The sequence below is a fragment of the Drosophila sulfurigaster genome, chromosome 3 (genome assembly GCF_023558435.1).
Source record: "Drosophila sulfurigaster albostrigata strain 15112-1811.04 chromosome 3, ASM2355843v2, whole genome shotgun sequence".
Taxonomy (NCBI): domain Eukaryota; kingdom Metazoa; phylum Arthropoda; class Insecta; order Diptera; family Drosophilidae; genus Drosophila; species Drosophila sulfurigaster.
The window spans coordinates 43,827,624-43,854,328 of NC_084883.1; the positions used below are offsets into that span (position 1 = coordinate 43,827,624).

The 26,705-nt window shown below is 38.4% G+C and overlaps 1 protein-coding gene across 2 annotated transcripts in view; it reads left to right on the forward strand.

The window, feature by feature from the left end:
* Positions 1-25,802, forward strand: part of LOC133840435 (adenylyl cyclase 78C) — a 49,461-nt gene extending 23,659 nt beyond the window's left edge. Inside the window, exons 3-23 of one of the 2 annotated variants that reach the window (XM_062272253.1) lie at positions 12,910-13,396; positions 13,451-13,889; positions 14,697-14,983; positions 15,049-15,217; positions 15,399-15,580; positions 15,656-15,857; positions 17,222-17,355; positions 17,424-17,513; positions 17,619-17,780; positions 18,757-18,893; positions 20,253-20,393; positions 20,456-21,035; positions 21,625-21,720; positions 21,786-21,925; positions 22,037-22,883; positions 22,943-23,038; positions 23,135-23,315; positions 23,406-23,809; positions 24,409-24,637; positions 24,701-24,846; positions 24,899-25,802. In XM_062272253.1, the coding sequence (XP_062128237.1) occupies positions 12,910-13,396; positions 13,451-13,889; positions 14,697-14,983; positions 15,049-15,217; positions 15,399-15,580; positions 15,656-15,857; positions 17,222-17,355; positions 17,424-17,513; positions 17,619-17,780; positions 18,757-18,893; positions 20,253-20,393; positions 20,456-21,035; positions 21,625-21,720; positions 21,786-21,925; positions 22,037-22,883; positions 22,943-23,038; positions 23,135-23,315; positions 23,406-23,809; positions 24,409-24,637; positions 24,701-24,846; positions 24,899-25,030 (5,281 nt within the window). In that variant the 3' untranslated portion in view covers positions 25,031-25,802. The remainder of the gene's footprint in view (positions 1-12,909; positions 13,397-13,450; positions 13,890-14,696; positions 14,984-15,048; positions 15,218-15,398; positions 15,581-15,655; positions 15,858-17,221; positions 17,356-17,423; positions 17,514-17,618; positions 17,781-18,756; positions 18,894-20,252; positions 20,394-20,455; positions 21,036-21,624; positions 21,721-21,785; positions 21,926-22,036; positions 22,884-22,942; positions 23,039-23,134; positions 23,316-23,405; positions 23,810-24,408; positions 24,638-24,700; positions 24,847-24,898) is intronic. The other variant, XM_062272254.1, reaches the window with a different exon arrangement.
* The last annotated feature ends 903 nt before the right edge of the window (positions 25,803-26,705 follow it).

The window sequence follows — 26,705 nt, forward strand, 5'->3', positions numbered from 1 at the left end:
TTTCATTACCCATTTGTATTCAATAAGCATTGCCTACTTACCACTTTAATATTAAAGTTTTCAATTTATATTCCAATTAACATGAGGCAAACCGAAAATGTTAAAGGTTTAAATAAATAAAGCTTGAATTTATGCTGACAATAAATTCTCAATAAATTGAGAATATGAAACTTCTTAAAGTTAATTCGTATTTACTTAATGAAAACTCTAAAAATGTTTCTTCTTTATTTTACATTTCTATCCAATCAGCAGAGCCCACTTACCCTTTTCTACAGGGTATATTAACAAGAATACAAGGACTTACACCTCGAACTAGACGAAGCTGTTCTTATTTTCACGGCTTTTGCATGGGGGACTGCGTCACGTTTCGCTTTGCAAAACTGAAAATTGTGACGCCCTGCCAACATAAACTTGTTCGACAACGAAGGGCCACAAAATGTGACTCAAAAGCGAGCACAAAGTGGCAGGTCGCATTAACTTAAATCAAATGATATCGCAAACTTTTAATGGCAGCAAACTTTTGCGACGAAAATTTTCGTTATACAGAAAAAATTATGCACAACTAATTAGCAAACCCATGAATGTCTATTGAGGACGCTCGCTGCACTCACTTTCATGTCTTTGCTACAAAATTCGCAATGTCAAAATCGGAACTAAATTGAGTTTCACCTAAAAGTTATTGCTCACAGTTGTTGGCCGCCAGTTATCAAGATTTGTGTGTCCCTCGCATCGACAATTTATCAATTTTAATGGCTTTCGAATTGCCGAGCCAAACACTGGCCACGGCAACGGGCCAACGAAAGTGGCCACTTATACGGCTTATTGCCTTTTTTCTCTTCTTTTTAGCTTAGTGAATTTTAGAGCCAAGTCCCTCACAAAGCGTCCCAGAGACCCACTTCAGTGTTTACTCAAATCAGCAAACGTCCGCCAAATAAATAGCTTTGATTTCGTACGAAATACACAAAAAGAAAGCCCCTAGAAAAAGGACATCAAAGCGTTTTTGATGGCGGCGACTTGTGGGCAACCTAAGCGCATTTTATGCATAATAATGCGTAACAGAAACACACAGAACCGAAACAACGTTGGCATTTTATAATCACACCACTTATTGTCTCATCAACGTGAATGTTCCACAAATCATTTTCGCCTGGCTGTTAAAGTGCAATATCGAAAGCAATCATTGAAGATGTCAAAGCTTGAAATTGAAGAAATACATTTAAACTTTGTAAAAGTAGAGAGTTGAGCTCATATAAGAGTTTATCGAAGTGCGTATACGTAATATATACATATTCAAAATATATAGAAAAATATTAGATTTCTATATACTCTATTTACATAATTTAATCTATGATAAACGTGATTAGAAACTCAATAAAATAATATAATCAAATTAAAATATAAATTTGCGGAGCGAAAATAGGTTTAATTTTCTATGACATATGTATAAATTGCGTATACGCACTTCGATAAACTCTTATATGAATCCCAAAAAACTCAAAAGGCTTTAATAAATATTGTATAATAGGGTTAATTTTTTCTACATTTTCATACATCAAAGTTCGAAAGAGTTAACATGACTCTACTTGTAGTGCGTATACTTAATTTATACCTTTGGAATTTATTTAAATTTAAAGAGCATAATTTGGAAAATTTTTTTATATTTTTTCGCAAATTGAAGCACTAAGCAACTCAATAAAAATTCAAATATTCAATTAAACGTTTAATTTGCGGGGAAAATGATGGAAAAGTAAATTTATTTTTTGAGTGTGTTATACATTTCTATACATTGCTACTTACTTACATTTACTTAGCTTCTAAATTTCTCCAAAATATTATAATATTGTTAAATTTCTTTACATTTTTACTCTTTGCGAATTCCATGCGTAAGCTGTAGCTGGAACTCTTTCCAGCACAATAATCAGACAGTCAAGTTGAGTGAATTTATTTACTTGAACAAGCTTTTCCTTGCATTTGAATCCACAGCAGACGTGTCGACGAATTGTGATGGAAAGGGTTAACCGGAACACGTGCAATTGTCCCTTTTTATTTATCTATGTGTGTGTGTATGTGTTGTTTCCATTTTTTTTGAGTTCTTCTTCTGTTCAGTTCTGTGCCGCTGAGTAATTTTTCTATTTTCTGCTTTGTTGCGCCCTTTCAAATGCACACCCATGTTGACCAACGTCCAACATTAACCCAAATCCAAAAGATACACACTCACACACACTCTCTGACAATGAGACAAACATGGAGACTTGGCCACTTGACAAGGTATCTCTCCCTCTCACTCCATCCTCCCCTCTCTCTATCCTCTTTACTCGCTTTTCTTGCGAACTTGTTGGGGTCAATGAAGACACTGACTTGTCTTTCGCTTGTGTATTTCAGCGTTTTATTGTTTCTGTGCTGTGTGTTGTGCCCGACTTTTAGCTAAATGAATCAGCCATATCCTGTATACACTCAGATACAAACACAAATACAAATGTGAGTACATACTTATTTAGACCGTAGCAAATTTGCCACCTGCTGCGTTTCCTTTTTTAGGCGCTCGTCTCCGCCTGCTAGTGAAGTGCCATTTGGAGCGCATTTAGGCTTGTGCCGGAAATTAATTACATCGACTCATCAACTTATTCCCATAAAATGCTTTAATTGATTGCTCCAAGCCAAAGTACTAAAGACCAACTTACAGATAATGATAATGCTCGGACTCAACTCGATTCAACTCAACTCGAGTCGACCGCTTGATAAATGTAAATTAAAGTGATTCAATATTAATGCATTCACAAATTGCTAAGCCAACTTTGCCAAATTACACTTGTTGTTGCTTAGAATTCGACCATTCGACATTTTGAATTTCGTTCAAATTGTATAGCTATTTGATTTTATGGACAGCAAGGTTTCTCTTTATAATAAAGTGATTATATACATTGTGTGGTTTGTCTATTGGAAAGTTTAAATGTATTTTGGTGTTAAAGTTAATGATGTGCTAAAGCCGAGCCTAGCAGTAAAATACCTAGGTGTGGTCCTCGACAGCAAACTGACATGGAAGCTCAATGTGTTAGAAAGGGTGAAGAAGGCCACCGGAGCCTTGTACATGGCGAAAAAGATGCTTAGCTGCACTTGGGGCCTCTCTCCTAATCTAATGCGGTGGATATACATCTCAGTTGTTCGCCCTATCCTCACCTACGGTGTTCTAGTGTGGTGGCAGGCCACTGAAAAAAGGACGTACCTATCCATCATGGAAAGGACACAGCGTCAAGCGCTACTGTGTATCACAGGCGCTCTCAGGTCGACGCCAACTAAAGCCCTCGAGGTAATAGCTGGTGTCGAACCATTAAACCTATACGCGCAATCCATAGCCGCAAAATCGTCCCTACGGATGGCCGCAACTGGCAATTTGGGTCTGCTAGGCTATGGTCACAGCGCCATTGGTAGGGAGACTAGTAGAGACTTGGACTATACTATCCCCCTTACCAGTACTGACCATATTAACACTATATTCTTGGAACCGGAGTGCTGGCGGGAAGGGTTATGCATTCCCGAAGCCCTCAACCTCTTCACCGACGGTTCGAAGATGGATGATGGTGTCGGAGCGGCCGTATACTGCCCGGACCCGGTCTCCAAACATTCCTATAAACTCCCAGACCATTGCAGCATCTTCCAGGCGGAAGTTTTTGCCATTGGAAAGGCTGCCGAATTGGCTCGGGGTTTACAGCGTGATCACACCTCTATTAACATCTTTGTTGACAGCCAGGCTGCAATAAGATCAATGCACTCTGATGTGGTCAAGTCCAAAGTTGTCCTGGACAGCAGAAGAGCAATAGAGTCGCTGAACGCATCTGCGGTCGTGCGTATCTATTGGATCCCAAGCCACCAGGGCATCGATGGCAACGAGATCGCAGACACTCTCGCCAAAGAGGGAGTAGGGGTCGATGTCGGTAACATGTGCAATGTTCCGATACCCCTGCGAACTCTAGGCAATGAAATTGAGGTGCGCTCTAGACTTCAGTGGGACGCGAGCTGGCGTAATGCCAACTCGTGCAAAACTGCAAGGCTGATGTGTGCCTCTACTAACAAAAACTTAACCAAATTCGTCATGCAGCTTTCAAGGAAAGACTGCAGGCTAATGCTAGGCATTTTAACTGGCCACTGTCTGTCAGCTGTCCATGCTGTAAAGCTGGGCATCACGAACAGTGATCAGTGCAGGAAATGCAACGAACCCGGGGTTAAGGAAACACTTGAGCATCTTCTCTGTAGATGCCCAGCGTTATCCCGACTCCGGTTGAAATACCTTAATTCGCCGTGCCACAACGATCTTCGGGACGTCTCACGGCTATCTCCTAGGATGCTGCTGGCTTTTGCCAAAAATGCATCCATACTGCGCGATTTCTGAGACGTAGATAAGCTACCGGTACAGCTACGGACCTCCACTGGTCTATGCTTTGCCCCGTACAGGGGCAGCCGGTCCTACCTAACCTAACCTAATGATGTGTAACTGTGGCTATATTTCAGGACAACATTTTGAAATGTATGTTACATACTTAGGAAATGCATTTGACTACAAATTAAAAATGCAAAACTTATAAAAACAAAGTGAGAAAACTACAGACGAGATTACTGTACTGTCAGACTCAGAAACATTGATGAACTATTTTTAAAATATATCAAATTAATACGCCAAAATTACTAGAATATACCAAAAGGTATACATATTTCGTCGAATATTTCACGTCTTTATGCAATATATTTCATACATGTAACATTTATTTTAAAGATTTCAGCACAACATTATGAACTGTCCTAAGCAAATGAATACAACAAAAAAATTCAAAACCTAAAACAACAAGTAAGAAAACTGCAGTCGAGAATGTTCTACCCTCAAATGCGGTATTATCATTAAAATATACCAAATTAGTATATCACAAAATAATAAAAAAAAATATATAGTTAAAGCACTATTTAGTATATTAATATACTACTTCAGAAGCAGTGGTGAACTATTGTTAAAAAAATTTTACTTTTACAAAAGTCTGTTCGAAATGTATGCAAATAATACGTTTATCAGTTTTCCTATTAAATTGGTTTCCATTTCTAAGAAAATCATTTTCTTGTTTAAAGCGCAAAATCAAGTTCATATTACCTTTCTTCAGAAGCGATGCTTTATCTATTTATTGTGAAATAGCTGGGTTTCCAATCTAACGAAATTTGTCGCGCATTCCTTGGCACTCAAAATAGAATTTATATTAGACTACTTTAAGCTCAATTTCTGACTAAGCGAATAGCATGCTTTTAAGAATTTATATTAGTGCACTTTAAACTGACTTAAAATTGAATTCATTTTAACTAATCACAAATAACTTGGTTTATTTATTTGAAATGTGTTTACTTGAAATGTAAAATAAAGTCATGCAATGTGCTTAAATTTATTGAAATCTCATTAAAACATTCGTGGCCAAGTACTTTACCTAAGAGTGCGCTCAAGTTACAAATTAACAAGCTGAATATTGAGACAAGCAATGTGACGTTGAAACGTTTCTTGAAAGCTTTTTATGGCAAGAAGCATGAAAGGAAAGCGCCTATTGTTTTATTTTTGCCCTCCCATATGCTGCTCTCAAGCTGCCCTTGTCATCTAATGATTCTGTATTCATCTCTGTCAGGCCTGAGACTGAGCCTGAGCCTGTGTGTCTGTGTCTCTCTCTTGGCATCTTGGGCTAATTATCTTTAAATATTTGCTTCACACATTCAACCTAAGAGGCGACGTCTCTGCTGTCTCCCAACACCTTGATAACCCCTCTATGGTGTTGTCTAACTGTGTTGTCAACACATTCCTCAAAATGCCACCACGCCCACCGCAGGCTTAAACGCTTAATAAATAAAATAAGCAGCTTGCCAGACATTCTTGTTGTTGCCATATCGATGGGTTGGCCTTGTCTTAATTGTTGTTCTTATGGCTCCTGCTGTGCTCTGTCTCACTCTCTTCCACTCTCTCTCTCTCTCTTACTCGCCCTCTCTCTTTCTCTCTCTCTCTCTCTCTCTCTGTCTTGCACTCGCCGAGTTTTGTTTGTTGTTAGGGCATAATGCAGCATTGTGGATAGCACGTTGCGCCTCGGGGCCAAGCATAAATATGTCAAGTGTTAATTGCTGCCACTTAACGCACAGCACAAACTCAAACACAACTACAAAACACATACACACACACACATACACACATGGGAGATGAGAGAGCGACGTGTAAATATGACTTTAATCTACTTACCAAGTAGCTAAGGCAGCTCTCCTTTGCCCTCGCCCTCGTTTTCGCCCTTTTGTCTCGCCATCTTCTTGCTCAAGAGTTCGTAAGCCGCAGCACAAAAAACAAACACACACACACAAAGTCTCACTCACACACACACGCACTTGTTACACACCCAATAATACGCTTTAACAAGTTTCTTATGGCCATAAATTCAACAAGCCAACAAAAGCTCATAAAAAGGGCTGACTCCGTCTCATCCTTGACGACTTTGCAACTGAACCCAGCAGCACCTGCCTGCCTACATAAATAAAGCGAACGTTGCAGACATGCCTTTGACATTTCATATCATATCACACACTCACACACACACACACCCCCCACTACACACACTCACACACACAACAGCTGACAGGAAATTTCAAAAGAAACAAGAATATGCTGCGCAAAAAACAAAACTGCACCCTGGCAAAAAGGCGACCAAACCCCAAACAAAACGCTCGGCCAACGCATTTGACAGCCAATAACAATAACAACAACAACTACAACAAGTACAACAACAACACAAGCAACAATCACAACAACAACAGCAATACACTCACTCTAAAGTACAGGCTCTTATCAAGCATATTTATCGACAAACCATCCCATTTCCTATTTTAAATATCTTACTTACTTGACTTTCACTTCCCTTCCCCCATTTCCCCATCTCCTTCCATAGCTTGTCCGCCTTTAGTCCTTGCCTGATTGTCCTTGTCAGTGGTCGCTTCCTGTGGCCACTTGTTTGTCCCTCGTGACAGGTGAATGTTTATGATGTTATAGAGAGGGCGCAGCCTGATGCGGATGCTGATAGTGATTCTAAAGAAATATACGAGTATACTACATATGCTAGAAAGGAAACGCTTTGCCATTCTGCTCTATAAATAGTTGGTTACATTAAGGAAGAGAGATTGTATTGTAGATGTAATTAACTGTCTTGCGGGTATTGTTGATAAGAACTGAGATTGCTCATCGACTTAAACTATAAAAAATGTTTAATATATTCGTGGAATATTTGACTTGTGGTTTTAGTAGCTACATAAATATTATTGTGCAAGGTCTTTATAAGTTCTTTTACTTAAACTATATAAAATGTTTGATATGCTAGACATTTCTTGGAATATTTGACTTGTGATTTTGTAGCTAAATAAATATTATTGTGCAAGGTCTTTATAAGTTCTTTTAGATTTATGTCTTGCTGCATTTTGTATTAATATTATTTTTTGAAATTATAATAAATCAAATATTCCACATTTTTCAAGAGTAATATAAATATTAATAAATAGGATAAATAAATAAATACAATTACAAACAAAATTAGCTAAATCTTAATATTCAATCAGAGACTATATCTTTGCAGATATTGCTTGTCATTAGTTTTAAAAGAGTTAAGTTAATTCCAATCTACTCCAGAATTATTCAATATACTTTTTAAAAGATTAAAAAAAATTTCTTAGAAACCTGAATAATAATCATATCACTTAATCGAAATATAATAAAATATGATTACTTTTAAATTAAAGAAATAATATAAAATTGCAGTACTTCATTACCAGCACTCACTGGTGTAATATAAATATCAAATATATATATGTATATAGCAAAAAATATTCATAATACATACTCAAGAAATTTAAAAATATAATTACTTTTAAAATAAAACAAATAATTTGAAATTACAGCATTTCATTTACTTTGTAATATTAATATACCAAATATACTTTTTGGTATACTACAGTATTGTTTATAAATATTAATATATTCAATATACCAATTACCTATTTTGGTATATTACAGTATATTTTTTTGGAATATTGATTTGGTATGTTTTCAAATAATAATACTGCTTGCTTTGCATTTAATGTGAACGGATAGCAGGTATCTCTTTAATCAAATCACAAAATTTAGTTGTAAAATCATATTTATTATTTTATTTACTTTTTTTCCAAATAAGCATCTAACATTTCACGATATGATCGACAGTTTAGTCTTAAAAACTTTTTGCCCATTTGCAATTTAAATTTCATTTGAATTTCACAATAATTTATACAGCATACTTGCTGGAACAAGTATAGTGTAATTAATCTAAAATTAGCTGATCTGCTGATTCATCGCAGCCTAATCCAACTTTGTCATTATGGCATTGTTAAACCGCTCCTGTTTGATGCGTGCCGATAACAATCGATTTTTGATTATCATTTGTTCTCTTTATCTTCGTCATCATCTCAGTTTCAATTACCACATACATATCAGCGACACAACTGATTTTGTCGCTCCGTGAGAGTGCCATAATTCATATTCCCCATTCGATATTTCCCATTGAGTATTATAGACAGTCTATGGTCGGTCGCTCACTTGTCGCTCAGTTGCCCAACGTCAGTTCGATGCGAAAGACGCGAAACTAAACGGAAACCGAAACCGACACCGACAAAAATATAAAGAAATAAAAAAAAAGCTATAACTAAACACACCGCTGGCGGCAGTTGCAAAATAAATGAAACATTAAAAAGTACACAATTTGCACATGTAAAATAAAAGCTAATTTAAAGAAATTACACTTAAAACTATTATATTTAATTGCGTGACGGTGCAGTTCTAAATAAACAAGTGCAAAAAATACGTTCGAGAGTGTTCAGAAAATATGATTAATATGGCTCAATATTATCATGGTCAATACGGATTCAATATGCTGACTTTGATTATCGATTTTGTATTTTGTATTTGAATATTGTTGCGCCATTATCAACGTATTTATATAAGTGATAATTATATTAGGCGTTTTATCTCGCCCTCGCTCGCTCTTGCCATCGCTCCCCGCTCCCCGCTTTCCCTTCTCAGTCCTCTTCATTATTCGAGTTGGAGTTCGGCACGGTTCGACGCTTGTGTGTTCTTTGTTTATCTTTTGGATTACTCACCCGAAACCGAAACCGAAATCGAAAACGAAATCAAGAGCCCACAAAAAACACAACACCAACAACCGGTTTAGTGTGCGAAACTAATGCAACTTTCAAATAGTAACATCAAGTTGAAGTTGCTTCTAAATGCAAAATCGTAAAACGATAACCAAACTCAAGTCTCAAGTGAAATGTGTTAATCATATGTAATGATTGAAAGAAATATAATAATAGACCTCAACTACAATTCGCATGTGTGATATCACAAACAAACGAAGATTTAATCAAACAGGTGCGTGTGTAATATTTGGATTTTAACCAGAAACTGTAATCGATTCAATTGTTGATGAATTGGATTTCCTATGCAGGTGCTAAGAGCCTCTCTGGCTGGTGGAAAATAACCAAGCTGAAGAGCAAACAGCTGTTGAAAATAATACTCATTATGATGTGAAACTCAAAGTAACTTTGCGCAGCTGTTTAACATAATGTTTCAGCGCCTTAAAATATGCAATGCACAAATTATGGCATCGCATTTTTCCCCCAGTTTATTAATGTGTGCGAATCACGCAATTGACAGCACGCATTTCATGGTCTGCTCTCGCGGTTTATCAATCTCACCGACAAACGCGGCATTAATCAAACCACAATTTTGTTGGCTTTCTTGTTGTTGTTGTTATTCCCTAAACTGATAACAGATAACGGAGAAAAACAGAGAACAGAGAACAGCTATTTAATGGCCCGGGAAGTGCAGTTGACTCCGAAATACAAATACTAATAAAACGTCAACTCTGTGCGTAAACAAGACCGAAAATAGAACAGATACTAAACACAAATTACTATACTATTATTTTTGTCTATTTTCATACTACGTGCAGTCAGTAAAGCGATAACATTCAACAGCAGTTTGATAAACTCGTTGTATTACCAACTTTTTACATACACAGTTTAACCAGCAGCTGGTTGCACTTACAACAAAAAAAGAAAAACAAGGAAGCAAACTACAGTCGAGTTTGCTCAACTGTGAGATACCCGCTACAAATTTTGAATAAAAGCGAAACAGTAGTAATTAATATACCGCAAAAATACTGGAAATATGCCAAAGACTATATTTAGAATATTGATATATGCATAAAAAATACCATAGAGTGCATAATATACCAGAATGTCAGCCAAAAACTACTAAGACCCTACTACTACTAATACTTAAATATACCAAAGACTATAATTAGTATATTGATATGGTACAGAATTAAAAATATACCATAGAGTGCAAAATATATCGGATTGCCAGTCAAAGCAACTAAGAACCGTAGTAAAAGAATACAAAAGAATTTCTTAAATAAGTTTCCTTTTTATCTGATCGCTATAAAATTCAGTAATTTGTTTTTATTGTCTGTACCAAAATTCACAGCTCTAGCTTCCAAATTATCAAACTACGATTCGATTTGATCGATTCGCGTGAGCTGAAGTGGGGGTGGCCAATAAATTCAGATTTAGAGCTCTATAGTCTCTGAGATCATACAGACAGACGGACATGGCTATATCGCCTCGTCTGATAGAGTCGGAGTCCCTCTACCTGTTATATTCATTTCCTGCCGGCACAAAGATATTATACCCTTTTACCCTATAGGTATCGGGTATAAAAACAAAAAAACAACCAAAGCAAACCGCAAAAACCAGGAAAAAACAAGAGAACTTTTCGTGTCGGTTGCAAAAGTTCATCCTCAGCGGCAGTTAAACTAAATTAGACAAATGAAAAGCAAGCGAGGGAAACAAAACAGTCACTGAGTCAGTTGGCCAAAGCATAAATGAGCATAACAAATAAAATGTTTAGTATTAATGTTGATGGGGCAAATTTGCGAAGCCAGCACAATACTATAAGCATTTGACACTTTATTGAATTAGACGCTAAAGTATCTTAAATTTAATTTGCTAGCATACACAATATTTACTTATTTATACACATACATATGTGTGTGTATCTATCTCTGTGTGTTTGTGTGTGTGCAAACATTTCGCTTGGCTGCTGCGATTTATTGGCATTTTCTTAATGTTTGGACACAACATTTTCTTGACAGCAATTTTTGGGGCTCAGCCGAAAAGTATGCTACGATTTCTATACATGACGCATATGAATGAGCGGGCGACGTGATGTGTTTTTGCATTTGAGTGCGTGAGATTGCGAATGTGTGTGTGCGTGTGCGTGTGCGAATGTGTGCAACGGTGTGTGTCTAAATGCTAATTTGAATAATGACAACGACATCAACGCGCCATTTTCTAGTTGTTGACTGTCCCCCGTCGCCATTTTGTGTTTTGTGTTTTCCGCTGCGCCATCGTGAATTTGCCTTGAATACGGCTGAGAGTACGAGTAGCTGGCATTATTATTGTATGCTATATGCAATATGGGTCTAAATATACATATATATACACAGACTTACTTAACATATATACTACACACAAACGAGCATTTGATGTAGGTAACTTACACGACAACGCCTAGGCTGGCTGCCTGACTTGACTGGCTGCCTTGACTGCTTGTCTGGCGCGTGCCCGTCTGCGCTCTTCATCATAAGCACACAAAACACACACTGAAAATTATTCAATCTGTAGCTGGGAATTCGTAGACGACCCATACACCATACACAGAGGCCCATGTTAAAGTTTTAATGCTCTACACAGTTCACGTTGCATGCCACATTATCCCTTAATGCCTTTGAAAGAAAGTAATTCGATTGATTACGCTGTCGACACAACAACAACAACAAAAAAGTAAAACAAAACAAGCTTTGCATTTGATTAATCAAATTGAATTTTAAACAATCGAGCAGGTAAATGCTCTCATTAACATTTGTCTGTTAAGTGCTAAAAATAACATTGATGTGTTATGTTAACTAGTTAATCTCTGTTGTATGCTAGAATATCAAGTATACGTTTGAAAAATAACACTAAACTTAAAATAAATAAAAGAAGATATTTAATATTGGATTTCATTAGATTGTTTAATCAATAATCATTATTGCAGGCGGATAACATTTATGTTCTATGTTAAATAGTTGATCACTGTTAACTGCAAAAATATCAAGTATACGTTTAAGAAGAAAACATTGAGCTATGAATAATATCAGGCAATATTAAAAATTTATTAAAATTTAAATTAAAACTAATTTGCGCTATAAATTACTTTGACTCTATATTACATTTGATTACTTAATTCTCTATATTACAGTCATTGAATGCAATGTTAAATAGTAAAGCGCTAAAAACCGTTTAAAAAGCCATGCAAAAATAAATTGAAATTGGAACTAATTTAATATTCGATTTTATTACAACATTGTATTAAAAAAGTTAAAAATAGCAAGCAAATAAAAATTAGAGCAAATTAAATATTAGATTTCATTACATAAAATGTAACCAATTGGAATGCAGGGGAAAGAGGCTCAGGTTGGCAACGTTATTAATCATTATCGTATTCTAGACAGATCTCTCTGCCTAGCTTATGCGCTAACTTGCCAAGCATCTTAACTTGGCAAATGGCTTCACGCCTCGCCGAAAATGTCGGCGCTTAGAAACCATTTACATTTTGTATGCCCGACTCAAAAGTTGATTGTGAGTTGAGCGACGTCGAGAGCAGGGGAATGTTTGTAATCATTAGAATGAAAAGGTCTAGCAATCAGACCTGACGACATTAAATCGTTGGCGAACTTCAAAGCGTAAATTGAATGCTAAGGCTTGAGTTGTATGTCTTTGCAGAAACGAGGAGGAGGAACAGGAGCAGGAACAGGAGCGCAACATGGATGACGACGACGACAAGCTGGTATCCGATGAGGTGCATCTGCGGCAGTTGAGCGCGACGCCCAGCTCGACGTTACAGCAGCGACGTTGTCAAGCAAACAAAGCGACACATTCCGCGCCGCCTGAGCTCACACAGCGCAGTCCGGAGAAGCAGCAGAAGGAGTCGGAGAAGGACCAAAAGGAAGAGGAGGAGGAGGAGCAAGGCGTGGTGCTGCGGCGTGCCGTCGACAAGGGTGCCGTTACCTTGGCACAAATCGACGACCTAAGGCTGGAGAGCGACGACGACGTCGACGACTGCGACGACGACGTTGATAGCGATGGTGAGGATGACGTGGACTATGCGGCCAATGGCCCCGGACTGAGCAATCCCGCTGCGCAGACCACAAGCGATGAGCAGCAGATTACGGCCACAACAAGTCCAACTAAAGCGACGTCTGCCGCCGAGGTAAGTTGTGTGCACTTAGGGCTAATTAAAAGCGTAACTAAACAATAAAAACAGCAGGCAGGAGCCGCAACCACAACACCGACTTCGACAGCGACATCGATACCAGCAACAACAGCTGCGACAGCTACAGCGACAGCGACTCCAATGCTGGCTTTAACCATTGCGCCGGACATGTCGAAAATACCACGACTTCCAGGCGACGGCGCCCAGATGGATGACAGCGGCGATCTGCCGCATTCGCTGCGTGCCTCCACAGCATCAATTTTGTCCAATTTGCGCAAGAAACAGCAGGCCATGCTCAACGCTGGCATCGGCATCGACCGTGGCAATGGCCATGGCCATGGTAATGGCAACGGCAATGGAGGTGGCTCTGGTGGCTTGGCCAAACAGACGCCGAGACGCGTGCAATCCGTGCGCATTGTGGAGGCCAAAGCCGGCTATGGACCAAAGCGACGCACCGAAAGCTGCAGCATATTTGGCAACAGCAATTTTGGTAAGCCAAACAACCGGCCAAAGCTTGACCTTTGTATAGGGTTTAAATTGATTGGAATTGAGACAGTCAGGCCAAGCCTCAAATTAAGCGAGAGAAGCAGCTATTGAGCTGTGGCAACGTAGCAGATGAGCAAACACAAGCTGAGGGAAGGATATAGGAAAGCTAAATTAGAAGTGACAGTCAACCAAGAAACTAAAGAGTGCGTAGAGAGCAATAAAAATGTTTTAGGTATTTAAATTTTGTTTTTGTTTTGCAAATATTTTGCAGTTTTTATAGCTTAGAACTCTCTAATTGTGGTCATTGAAGTAGTTTCCACATCTTATTTAATTGATTCCTTAGTATAGGTTAACAATTTTGGATAATTAGATTGGTATTAGTAGATATTTTTAAAAAATATTCTTTAGCAATTATGTATCTTATAGATTTATTTATATTTTAAATAAATCGTATCTATATTTATGCATTATTCAATTTCTCAGTAGAATTGAATTGAATAGGCAGGAAAATAGCTACAATAAAATCTCGCGAGCTATTAAACTCAGATAATATACATATACATACATATATAGAAAATATTGTGGAATAAGAAAATTCTTTATATTCCTTTAAAATGTTTTGTAACTAGGAATTAAATTTCGAATATCTTACTGAAATGCAGCATAAGTTTAAACATAGTGTTAAACTGTTATTTGTAATAGGGCGTAATTTAAAATATTTGTACTTAAAGTTACTAGCACATTTTTGTTTCATAGTCCTTCGGACATCGGTAATTTCTAGATAATCCTTAATCAATCTTGAATTTAATAGACTATGAACTGGAATCGGGTCAATCCATAGCAAGTATTGCAGGACCGCAGCGACCATTGACCAATGAAACATATTCGGCATTTAAGAGTGGCAACGTGGTCAAAGGCATTCTCTGTCCCTCGCTGACCAACTCCTTCAAGCAGAGCTCGCTAGAGAGAAGCTATCTAACCTACACGCATCGACAGCGTCAGAAATCGCTGATCATTGTGAATGTTGTGGACTTTGTGCTAAAGATTGTGATGGCCCTGATATGGATGCTGCAGCCCAGGGAGAATCGTCTAGCGACAGTAAGTGGACTTTTTTTTTCTCCCTCAACTCCAAATAACCCTGAGAGACTCTTGTTCCTTGCCAGGATGCAACTAGCTCGGCGGATGCGGCGAGCACAGCGACGGCAATAACTTGGTCCGTTTGCTGTGGCATTGCCAATTTGGCCATTTGCTTTTTGGGCTATTGGCGTTGCTTTGCCAACAATTATTTACACTGGGCGGCCGTCTGCACTTGGGTGCTCTTCAATATACAAGGTGAGTGGGTGAGTCTGGATCTGAATTGGAATCTGGGTCTCTCTACGTGTGTGTGTGTGTGTGCAAGGCATAAATCATGCGTCACATGCGCTGGCCATTAAATTTGCTAATCCTTTTGGGCAATGTCATAAATGTTTTATTGCTTCTCCATTTCCACTCGCTTCATTCGAACATTGCTCAGGATTCATCAGCGAAGGCGTTGGCTTCGAAAATCGTGAGTACCTGGTTTGGTACATTTTGTTTGTCATCTTTGTGCCCTACGCCATGCTGCCGCTGCCTCTCAAATGGTGCGTTTTCGGTGGCACAATCACTGCCAGCTGCCACCTGGCCGTAATTACCATCAACAAACTGCAGGACAAGCAGGTAATATTGCCTATACATATTTTTGGATATCCGTGTTTTATATTAAATCTGCGTTACTTTATTGCTTTCCCTTAGACTCCCATGGATCCCAATTGTGTTTTGTTCCAAATCATTGCCAATTTCGTGTTGTACACGGCCATCAATGTGGCTGGCATGTATACCAAATATCTGACTGATCGTGGTCAGCGGTTGGCCTTCATTGAGACCCACAAGGCCATGGAGCACAAGAAAGAGTCCGAAAAGGAATTGCAACGCACCCAAAAGCTACTCGATTCAAGTGAGTGGAATTTAAGATTATTTCAAAAGGGATGGGGAATCATAAATAGTAAATTACTTCTAACTACGAGTATGTTAAAAGTTTATTCTATTGAACGAAAAGGTTTCATATAATTCTCGATTAAATACGTTTTGTATGGCCATACAGTATTAGTATTATTTTAAATTAATTTATTTTAATTTGACATAATAAACTATAAATGGAGTGGTATTAAATTAATAGGAGTACATTCAAATTTCATTCATACATTAAATTACAAATTATTAGATTGGATTTTCTGGAAAAGCCCAAAATTCCCAGAATAAATATCTTTTTCGTACATAAAATTTAGTTCTACATAAAATCTAGTTAGGATATGCAAATTTGTAGATGCTATGCTTAGATATTTTTCTAAATTAACAGAAACTTTCAACGAAGTAAATGGTGTTTAAGAAGATCTCTTTACCAGAAAGCGTATTAATGCATTATAAATAATAATCAATAACATCCTTATACCCGATACCCATAGGGTATAATGGTATTATAACAGCCTGCAGGAAATGTATGTAACTACAGTTTTTTATAATTCCTGAAAACTTGGTTGCGATCAGATACAAATTGTAGAAATTATATAAGAAATACTTTTATACTCTATGGTATAGTTTGAATTTCGTACTATCAATATACTAAATACAGCATTTCATATATTTTAGTATTTTTGCTGTATATTAATTTCGTATTTATTCAATAAGGGTAGCGGGAATCTCACTCTCGACTTATTTTATATTGTGCGAAAGCGTATGACATTTTTAAAAGATATTTTTAACAACCTAAATTGAGTTTATAAAAATATGTTTTCCAGGAAGCGTTCCAATTTTATTATTAATATTAAACACCAACATATATTATGATGTGTAAAAGAGTAGAGTCAGTAAAGTTCTATGTCTGAATTGAAACCCATTGCGAACATTCTAAACTCTAAGTGCGAGCTCTTCAATTTGCATCTCTATCCAAGCATATTACTGTTCAGTATTTCTACAAAGGAAGTTCCGTAGTTTATCTTTAAATGAGCAGCCGTAGGTAACTGCATAGCTGACTGTATTTGTCTGGAAGCGCAATTTCCAGCTAAGTATCTTTGGCTGTGGGCCAGGTAGACAAATCAGCGGAGTCTGCAAGAGGCAGGTAACTAAAACGCTGCTGCCAAGTTGCACATTGGTGCCGTGGTTTTAGTTGTTTCGCGTTGCTTAACAACAGCAGACAGTCGAGAGTATAAAGCAGATAGAGAACAAACGTCTCAAGAGTTCACTTGTGAATTTATATTGGCATTTTGGTTCAGTTGAGTTTGCTGCAATTTTGTTGCACTTTTTTTCATTTCCGGTTTACAGTTTTGCCCAACATAGTGAATAATCAAATACGTAGCGAAATGTATAAAGGCACGGATCCGACTGTTGAAACGCAGTTTAACAAATTATACGTGTATCCCATGGACAATGTCAGCATATTGTTTGCCGACATCAAGGTAAATAAAATGCACATTTTTTTGCATGAAATATTTTATTAAATTTTTGCGGCATTTTTTCTCAAAAGGGATTCACTGAATTGGCCAGCAAAACATCGGCGCAGCAGTTGGTGAAAATATTAAACGACCTTTTTGCGCGTTTCGATCGCATTGCCGAGGTAAGTGCACACATTAAAGTATTTTACACTTTAACATGGCTCGATGGCAAACAAAAAAAAAACGACTTCAACTTGTTTTCACATTGTTCTCTCACACACACACAGGACAATCATTGTCTGCGCGTGAAACTGCTGGGCGATTGCTATTACTGTGTGTCGCAGTTCGAAAGTGACAACTGGAAGACACGGCCGGATCATGCGGTCTGCAGCGTTGAAACTGGCCTCCATATGATAAAGGCTATCAAGGATGTGCGCCTGCATACGCACGTGAGTAAAGCGAGAAATTACATTTTTGGTTTGCACAAGCAACAGATAGTACGAGAAACTATTCCAGGGTATACATATATTAATTACAAATCAAAATGGTTGTACTTTTATGTCATCAATTTATTATATTTCACTGCTTTAAAGGCTCAAACAATTGTTGTCTCAAAGTCAACATAGAAAGTTGCACCCAGCTGACAGTTTGTTAAAAAGTGTTGCATACTTTTAAGCGACGCTTGAAAAGTAACAGCCAACTGTTAATGCTTAACAGCCAACATGTTGGCACTTAACAGCGCACTGTTAGTGACCTGCTGAGCAATCTGTTAAGCGGCTGCCCGCATTATGTTTACGTTTTCTTTTTTGTGTGTGCAAATTTAATGCCGCAAATTTTTCAGCTGTCAGCTGTTTTGCATTTCTTTTTTGTTGGCACTTGAAGCCGCTTTATTTTTACGAGTATTGCACATTGTTGTCGCACCATGTGACCCAGTATAGGCAGCAGCATAGGCTGCTGCTGTTGCTGCTGTTCGGCCTGCTGCTGGACGTGTTGACAATTCATTTGTATGCAAATCTCCGCAGAGCCAAAAGACAACGACAAACGGCAGCAGCAGCAGCACCAACAGCAGCATCAGCAGAGACCAACATCAGCAGCAAAAAATATGTGTTAAATTTTCATCACAGTGAACGACAAGTTTGCCTCCACGCTCAACCATAATTGATTTTATTTTCTCTGTTTTGTGGTTTTATTTTTATGAAATTTTTGGTGCAATGGGAATTTTTGAGCTATGCCACTTTAAGCATATTTAATGCAATTGGATAATGTTAATTGGTCTGACTGACAAACTGAGTGACTGACAGACTCAACTGCAGCAGCAGTGTTCGAAAGTTTCTGTTGCAGCTAAAAGTGCGTGCTTTGCATAATTTTTGGAATGAATGTTGCATTTGCAATTTTTTGCGTTGTTGTTTGTATTGCGTTTTGCAGGTTGACCTCAACATGCGCATCGGCATCCACAGTGGCTCGGTGATGTGCGGCGTTCTGGGCAACAAGAAATGGCATTTTGACGTCTGGTCTAATGATGTTATCATTGCGAATCACATGGAATCCGGCGGCATACCCGGGTAAGTCCAGTCACGTCCTATTTTGCCCACCAATCACACACAAAAGCAGTAGTTGGATTCACTCTCTGGTATACAATACATATTTGCGTGTGTGTGTGTCAGTTGCCCGGTTCTCATTTGAATTAGTTTGAGTAATTATGCACAAAGCATTGTCAATCCCAAGGCCTGGCAATTATCCATGTTGTCGTAAACAAGCATGAGAGATAAACAAAAACAAGGCACAGGTTAATTACCAACTAGAAAACAAGTCGAACAATACAGCAAATAAAAATTTCACATGCCTTAAATTAACATAGTTTCAAAGGGAAGAAAAATAATTAATATTTCTTTTTTTAAAATTTTAAAGCACACTTTTAAGTGCTCCTATAAATATTTTATTAGCGAATTGAAAACATTAAAGTATATTTCATATTGAGGAACAAAGAGAAGCTTCAATTCTACTTCGGCCAAGGCACAGATTAATTACCAACTGGAAAACAAGTCGAAACACGTCTACTAAAAATCTTCTTTGCTTAAATTAACAAAGTTTTAAATAGCAGAAAACAATGTTTGCTAAAGAAAATGTTAAAGTATTCTTTTGAGCAAACACATAAATATTTTATTGGCGAATTGAAATTGTTAAAGTAGATTTTATTCCCTGGAATACTTAACAACTTGAATTCTACTTTGACCGAGATGACTACAACTCTCAGCTTCTGTTTACCGCACATACAAAATTTATCGATTTCCAGCCTTGTATTCGATTCACACATAATTGTTTCATCTGGCTCACACACACACTTGCACAGCTGCCATGTCCGGCATGCGGCTCAAATTTATTGGCAAGAATCCAAAGAAATAGTGCAGAGTGTGGCGAAAATGCTGCTTGCCAAATAACTAACTACTAGGCGAGCCTTTAAATCTTAGCTGCAGCCGCATTTTTAATTGGCCAATTACGGGGGCTTGCTTCAATGCCGAGGCTACTGCCATCAACAATTGCTGAGTAATTTCTGCAAGCTTGGCGTGTTTAGACACAAGAAACCAAACAGCAATAACAACAAAGAGCAACAAATCAGTGCAGAAGCCACAAAAACCAGCAAAAGTAAAAGGTTCCATTTAATGCAAAATGCTTTGATGTAATTGTGGCTTGAGCACAGAGGAAAAGAGAAAGCAGCAAGGACTAGAAAACCAAAATCGTAGAGCAACCCAATTATGGCTAGAAACACACACATACACACACACACACTCTTTCATAAAGCTGGCTCAACTTTTGTGGGCGGCAAACTTCACGCACAATCGCCGAACATTTTTGGGCAAATATTTGAATTTAATTTTGGGCCAACTACAAATCCCTTCCCTTCTATCCTCCCTCCTCTTTAGACGCGTGCACATCTCGGAGGCGACACTCAACTGTCTGAATGATGCCTACGAAGTGGAACCGGGCAACGGCGGCAGTCGGGATAATCATCTCAATAAGCTCAACGTGACAACCTATTTGATCAAGCGCACCGAACCTTTGCGGTAAGTCGGACTTGTGATACCCTTTCCGTGTACCCCAATAAGTATGCTATGCATTTTCTTAGACCCAAACGACGTTTTGGCACTCGCAGTAGCGCTCATCAGAGCAGCAGTATTGCCACCGCAGCCACAGCTCCAGTTCCCGCTACGGGAGTGCTGCCCAAATCAATCTCAGCCAGCGGCAGCGGCAACGATTGCAGCATGGGCAGCACCACAGCTGTGGGTGGAGTCAACGGTGGCGGTGACGGTGGCAGCATCGATGGTCGCAGTCTGGAGTATGCCACCGCTTTGGCCATGGCCACACAGCAACCCGCTCAGCTGTTGCAGCAGCAGCAGAAGAAGAACATCTCGCTCAACTCGTTGCCCAATGTAGTTGAAGGCGTCGCCTTGGAGAATCGTCGACTGCGAAATGGCGGAGCTGTGGGAGCTGGTGGTGCTGGCATTGCTGGAGGAGCTGGAGCACCTACAGCTGGTTTGTCCACGGTTTCCTCGCCCACGGCCATGATGTCGGCCCCATTGGAGCAACAGCTGAGGCCACGCAATGGCGCCAGCATACAAAATCTGACGGAGGCCATCAATGCGAAGGGTTTGATCATCGAAGACGAGAGCACTACGGACTGGATACCCGAGATACCTTTTAGGAATGTAAGTAGAAACCAACAAGTAAAAGATAAGTTCTAGAAATGTAAGTAGCAAAAAGGAATAAGGGGAATAATAGGCATTTCTTGACAACAACAATATGCTAATTTTCATAATCCTTCAGTCCTTTTCTACATTTGTTAAAGCTCATAAATTTTAGTTGCTTTAGTAAATTTAATAAACAGCGTTCTTACTACCAAATATTATAATGAGACTTGGCACTTTTCCAAAGTGTTGCACAGAAATAATTATAATTTCAATATAAACCTAGTTACTTCAAGATGTGTTACAAAAAACATATACATTTCATATTTTGTTTTATACATTTTTCATATTTCATTTTGTATTTTTTTTTTAGATTTATTTATAGTTTTTAAATATTTACCCTTAATTTATTTACTTAAAAAGGTTATAAATCAGAAAATGTTAGTCTAAGAAATATTTTTCACGTTGTCGTTCCCCTCAAAGCTATGCTAAGAGACGTAAGTCGGAATTACATTGTAATATTATTAATCGCCGAAAGCTTTCCTCTGCAATTCAACAGAAATCAAGTCACTTTTATAACAACTCCTACACTCTATTATTCTTAAAACAGCTCAACAGCCCAGAGGAACTTTTAAATCGCACTGATTCTATACTAGTTGATCCCAAGCAGGATCATCGCGTCTCCGTTACAGTATTGGACGAAGAAGTAAGTGAAAAGTTGTTTCAGCCATTTGTCATCGTTTCATATTAACTGTGTTTAACAATCAACAGATTGATGAGTTCATTGAACAGAACATACAGATAAATTCGAATAAGGAAATACGGCGAGAGTATTTAAATGCCTGGACACTGAAATTTATTGACAAAAGTCAGGAGCTGAAATATTGTCAGCTGCGTGAGGACATGTTTCGGTGCGTATACGTAATCTGTACACCTCTTTTTCTCTTTTCTCTTTCTCTTTCGCCTGCAAATTAATTAATGAACTGCTTGCTAATTGCTTTTTGCCCTCCATTCATGTGCAGCTCGAATATGTTGTGTGTATTTGTCATTTGGATATTTATGGTGTTGTGCCAGGTCATTATCATACCACGCTGCACCACAGTCATCATTTGCCTAGCCGTGGGCACTTTGGTGCTCACCTTTTGCTGTGTGTTGGTGATGGCCGAGGAGTTCCCGGGTCTGCCAAGCTGTTTGAAGATCAACTCCGCCAAGCTGGTGCATCAGCGGCGACGTCGAACGCTATTCATTTGCGGCGTCATCGTCTCCATGTGCATGCTCAGCGCCATTGGCTTGATGCTCTGCCCCACAACCACTTACAATGGCACCACCGAAGTCTATACTAATTTCTCGGCCTCAACTAGCAAACGAGACTTGACACTGAGTCTGTCGAAAACAATACAAACGAATCTTACCATCACCACGCCAGCAAGTGGACAATCCTCGGCTGTCTCTTTGCTCTCGCAGTACAATGAGAGCATTCACAATGCCTCCGGTGAGGTGGTGCTTCGCAGGCTGGAATCCTTTGAGGAATCGCTTCGCTCGCTGGCTCTGAGTCAATACACTGGCGGCGCTTTGCACTCCTACATTGAGGATGAGAAGGGATGTGTGCATCAGGAGTACATCGTCTTCACTTGGGTGCTTTGTCTCGTCTCGCTGGCCACAGCGTTGAAGCTTTACTATCTGGTTAAAGCTATTATGGCCTTGGGCATGGTTGCCTTCTACACCTCACTAATCTTTATCAGATTTCGATTTGAGGAAAGTTTCAGTTTGGTCAATCTAAAAGATCGCGGCATGCCGTTGGGTGTACAAATGATCATACTACTAATTACGTTTCTCATTATGGTTTGTTATCATGCTCGACTCGTGGAGGTAAGCTGACAATTCATGCCTGACTCCTTCCTTGCCTCATGTGCGGAATTTTCCTGTAGGTTACCTCACGCCTGGACTTTATTTGGAAGGAGCAAGCTGAGCGTGAACTGACCAACATGAAATCGAATCGTGCTCTTAATGACACATTAATTAAGGTAAATTCCAAGCCAGCCACAACCAAAAGCATCCCACCCCCTCTCGCTTGATGATTTGCTCATTAATTAATCGCTTGATTTGAATTTGCTGAACAGAACGTATTGCCCGACCATGTGGCTGCCTATTACCTGTCCGACGAGCACACAGATGAACTCTATTCAAAGATGCATAATCTGTGCGGCGTTATGTTCGCCTCCATACCCAACTTCCAGGACTTTTACTCCGAGGACATTGACAATGGCAAGGCGTGCATACGAATTCTAAATGAGATTATCTGTAAGTTGATTGATTAAATGCTCTAATGATGTGCGCTAGACTCCCCCCTGTTTGATTTGTTCTTGTTGCTATTGCTGCTTCGTCTGCTAGGTGACTTTGATGAATTGCTGGAGGAGCCACGATTTGCTTCGGTGGAAAAAATCAAAACCGTTGGCGCGACTTACATGGCTGCAGCTGGACTCAATCACGAGCATTTGCGTGCTAGGGGCGAGACCTCAGAGGACAGCGTCTGTGATCTGGTTGAGTTTGCCTTTGCCATGAAGAAGAAGCTGGAGGAGATTAACGGCGATGCCTTTAACAATTTCCAACTGCGTGTCGGCATATGCAGTGGACCCTTGGTCAGTGGCGTCATTGGAGCTCGCAAACCGGTCTACGACATTTGGGGCAACACGGTGAATGTTGCCTCACGCATGGACTCTACAGGCGAGAACTGGCGTGTCCAAGTGCCCGATAATACGGCCGAGTTGCTCTGCTCACGTGGCTACACTTGTGTGGTAAGTTCAAATAAAAAAAAACCTAATCTGCCTGTTTGTCCGTTCATAAAAGCAATTGCATATTAAGATTTCCACTAGTAGAATCATCAAATTCTGTCTGTCTGTCTGATCATTCATAAAATTAAATTTTGAAGATTACGACTACTAGAATCATCAAATTTTGTAATCATGTTTCTTTTTTTAATAAATTACATTTTCGCAATCCTCTTTTGATAAGTCTTTAACATCCATATAAGCACTCTCATCGATTAATAGTGTATTTATTTCCAACTCTTAGAATAAATTCTAGCATTAAATTAAAATAAAGCCAGTTTAATTTTCCCCACCATATTTGTTTTTAATGAATATTAGATAGAAATTCTAAAACAAAAACAAGTTTCTAAGTTTAACCACATACATATTTTTTTAAACCGATATAAAATAAAAAGCTGCTTATAATTTTTCAAAATGTAATTTACAATTTATCGGTTTAATAAATATGTATATATGTGGTTAAACTTAGAGAACTTATTATGCTTTTTTTAGATAGTAGTACTCTTAACTTTCTGAGCTGTTATCTCCACAATTTAAACGTATTTTTAATGTGTTTTCCCTTTCAGAAACGCGGTGAAATCAATGTGAAGGGCAAGGGCATGATGACGACATTCTATGTGCATCCCAAGGGCATCTCGGACAGCCAACTGATCTCACCAGTGCGCATGCCAGCGGGCATTCCACTTGCTCCCACTCCAAATCTGCAGCGACAAACATCGCATCATGGCTCCTTCAGTGCCGTTGTCTTTGGCATGATGCAGGCGACCAAGCGCAGCACAGCTATTCCAGGCACACGTAAGTTGATACTAGACTATCTTCGATTCGGTAATGCTCCACGATCACTTCTCTTACTTTTAGCCACCGGCACGCCGTCGCCGCAAATACGTCGCGGACATCGCGGCAGCACCTTCAGCTCCGTGCGTCTTTCCCAAAAGTCCACCACAGTGAATCCAGTGCGGAGGAATACAACACGAGTGCGAGCACGTTCCTATCGCCAAAAGAAGGTAAACTATATAGCACAACACTCTTTAATCCGCTGCTCACTCACTCAAATAGATCACTCTTTCGCTGCAGAGTTCCTCGAACAATTCGATTGTCACGCAGGCGAGTTCGACATATATGCCATCGTTTCGACGCATCGATCAGATCGAAACAACCATATCCAAGAGTCACAACGATGCTTTATAGCCTACGACGCGCAACAATTGGGTTTAAGCGCATCTCCGCATCCACGTATATGTATTAGTAAATGTTTTGTGTGTGTATTAGTGTGCTTTTGGCTCAACACACGACTGCGATTGTTCGGAGCTTTTAAAGCTCCAGTGTGCGTGTGTCGTGTCGATGTGCAAAGCTGGCAGAATTTATTTTTGGAACGATTTTATGATTCGCAGATTCAATTATTCAAAAAACTAGAGAACAAATCTAATTAAATCGTAGTCTATAAAGTAGTTGGTAGCAATTGGCACTGAGATTACTTACTAAGTTCTTAAGCCAATTATTAAATGTAATATATATAGTAAAAGTGCTAACGTATTTCTATTGTCACATCTCAGCACAGTTCTAGTCGTTTGAAATTAGAGAAATAAGTTAATGAGATATGCCAATTGGTTTAGCTTACAATATGTGTATGTGTGTATGTTTGTGTGTATATGAATGTTAACTATATGTGTTTATGCAGTTTTAAATCTGAATTACTATAAATCAACGATTCTGCAAAACTCTAGCCACTAAAGTCTATTAAATAATAATATATCTACTAACATTTCAATTTAGCATAACTTTGATTAGCTTTAACATTTCGATTTATAGACTAAAAACCTATTAATCAACAATGGAAAAACATTTTTAAATGGCTGTACAAATATTTTCACAGGTCTTCATTTTGTCAAATATTTTGTATATAGAACATTAATTAACAATTAAAAAAAAAAATCAAAGTCCACACAAAAGCCATCTTGTAGTGAGTTTATATGTACAAGTCTAAGAAATTTGTAGATAATCGAACCTAAATACAATATTAAATATATTTACAAGTGTATAAATCTATTATCAACCCACAGCCAAAAAGGACAAACCAAATAACATACATAATAAATATATATATTCTATGTATTGTATGCACAATATTGTCATTTAATAAAAGTTAAAGAATAAATGTGATAAATTCAAAATGTCAAAGCGGGAGATGTCTTAATTTTGGTTGTTAACACAATAAAATAAGCACAATGGAATGAAGAAATATTCAACGAAAAAAGAAAATCCGACAAATGTCATAAACATTCATCTTATGCGGTGAAAATAACGATGACTACGTTTTGTTGAGCACTCAAGAACTAAGGAGCCGACTAGAAAATACCCTAACTAAAACATTAAATTTGAATTATGTTTTAATTAATTAGTATTTAAAAAAAATATTTACACCAAAATTAATTTAAATATAATCAGTTGTATAGAAAAAAGAAAGGGAAATCGGAATTTCCTGTTTCATATCTGCATTTCACAAAGGCTCACATAACATCAGCTCGCATACAGAAATACCAAGTTACAACTACAACAACAACAAAAAATGGCGATGCAACCAATTGTGCCCTTCCTTTCACTTATTCTTATTGGCGGCGTCCACAGCGGCTAATAATGTCATGTGCAAATGTATGTATGTGTGTGTGGGTGGCTTTCGAAGAGGCGGAACACACCATGAATGAATGTTAGTAAATTTAATTCTTCAATGCTTCGTTTTTGTTTTCTTTCAATGCAGTTTGCTGGTTTCCGTTTCCTCTTTTGCTTCTTTAAAAGAAATATGCGCTATAATCGAAGAAGTGTGGCATATGGCCACAGAAGAGACAACAGCGAAAAGTAAACACCA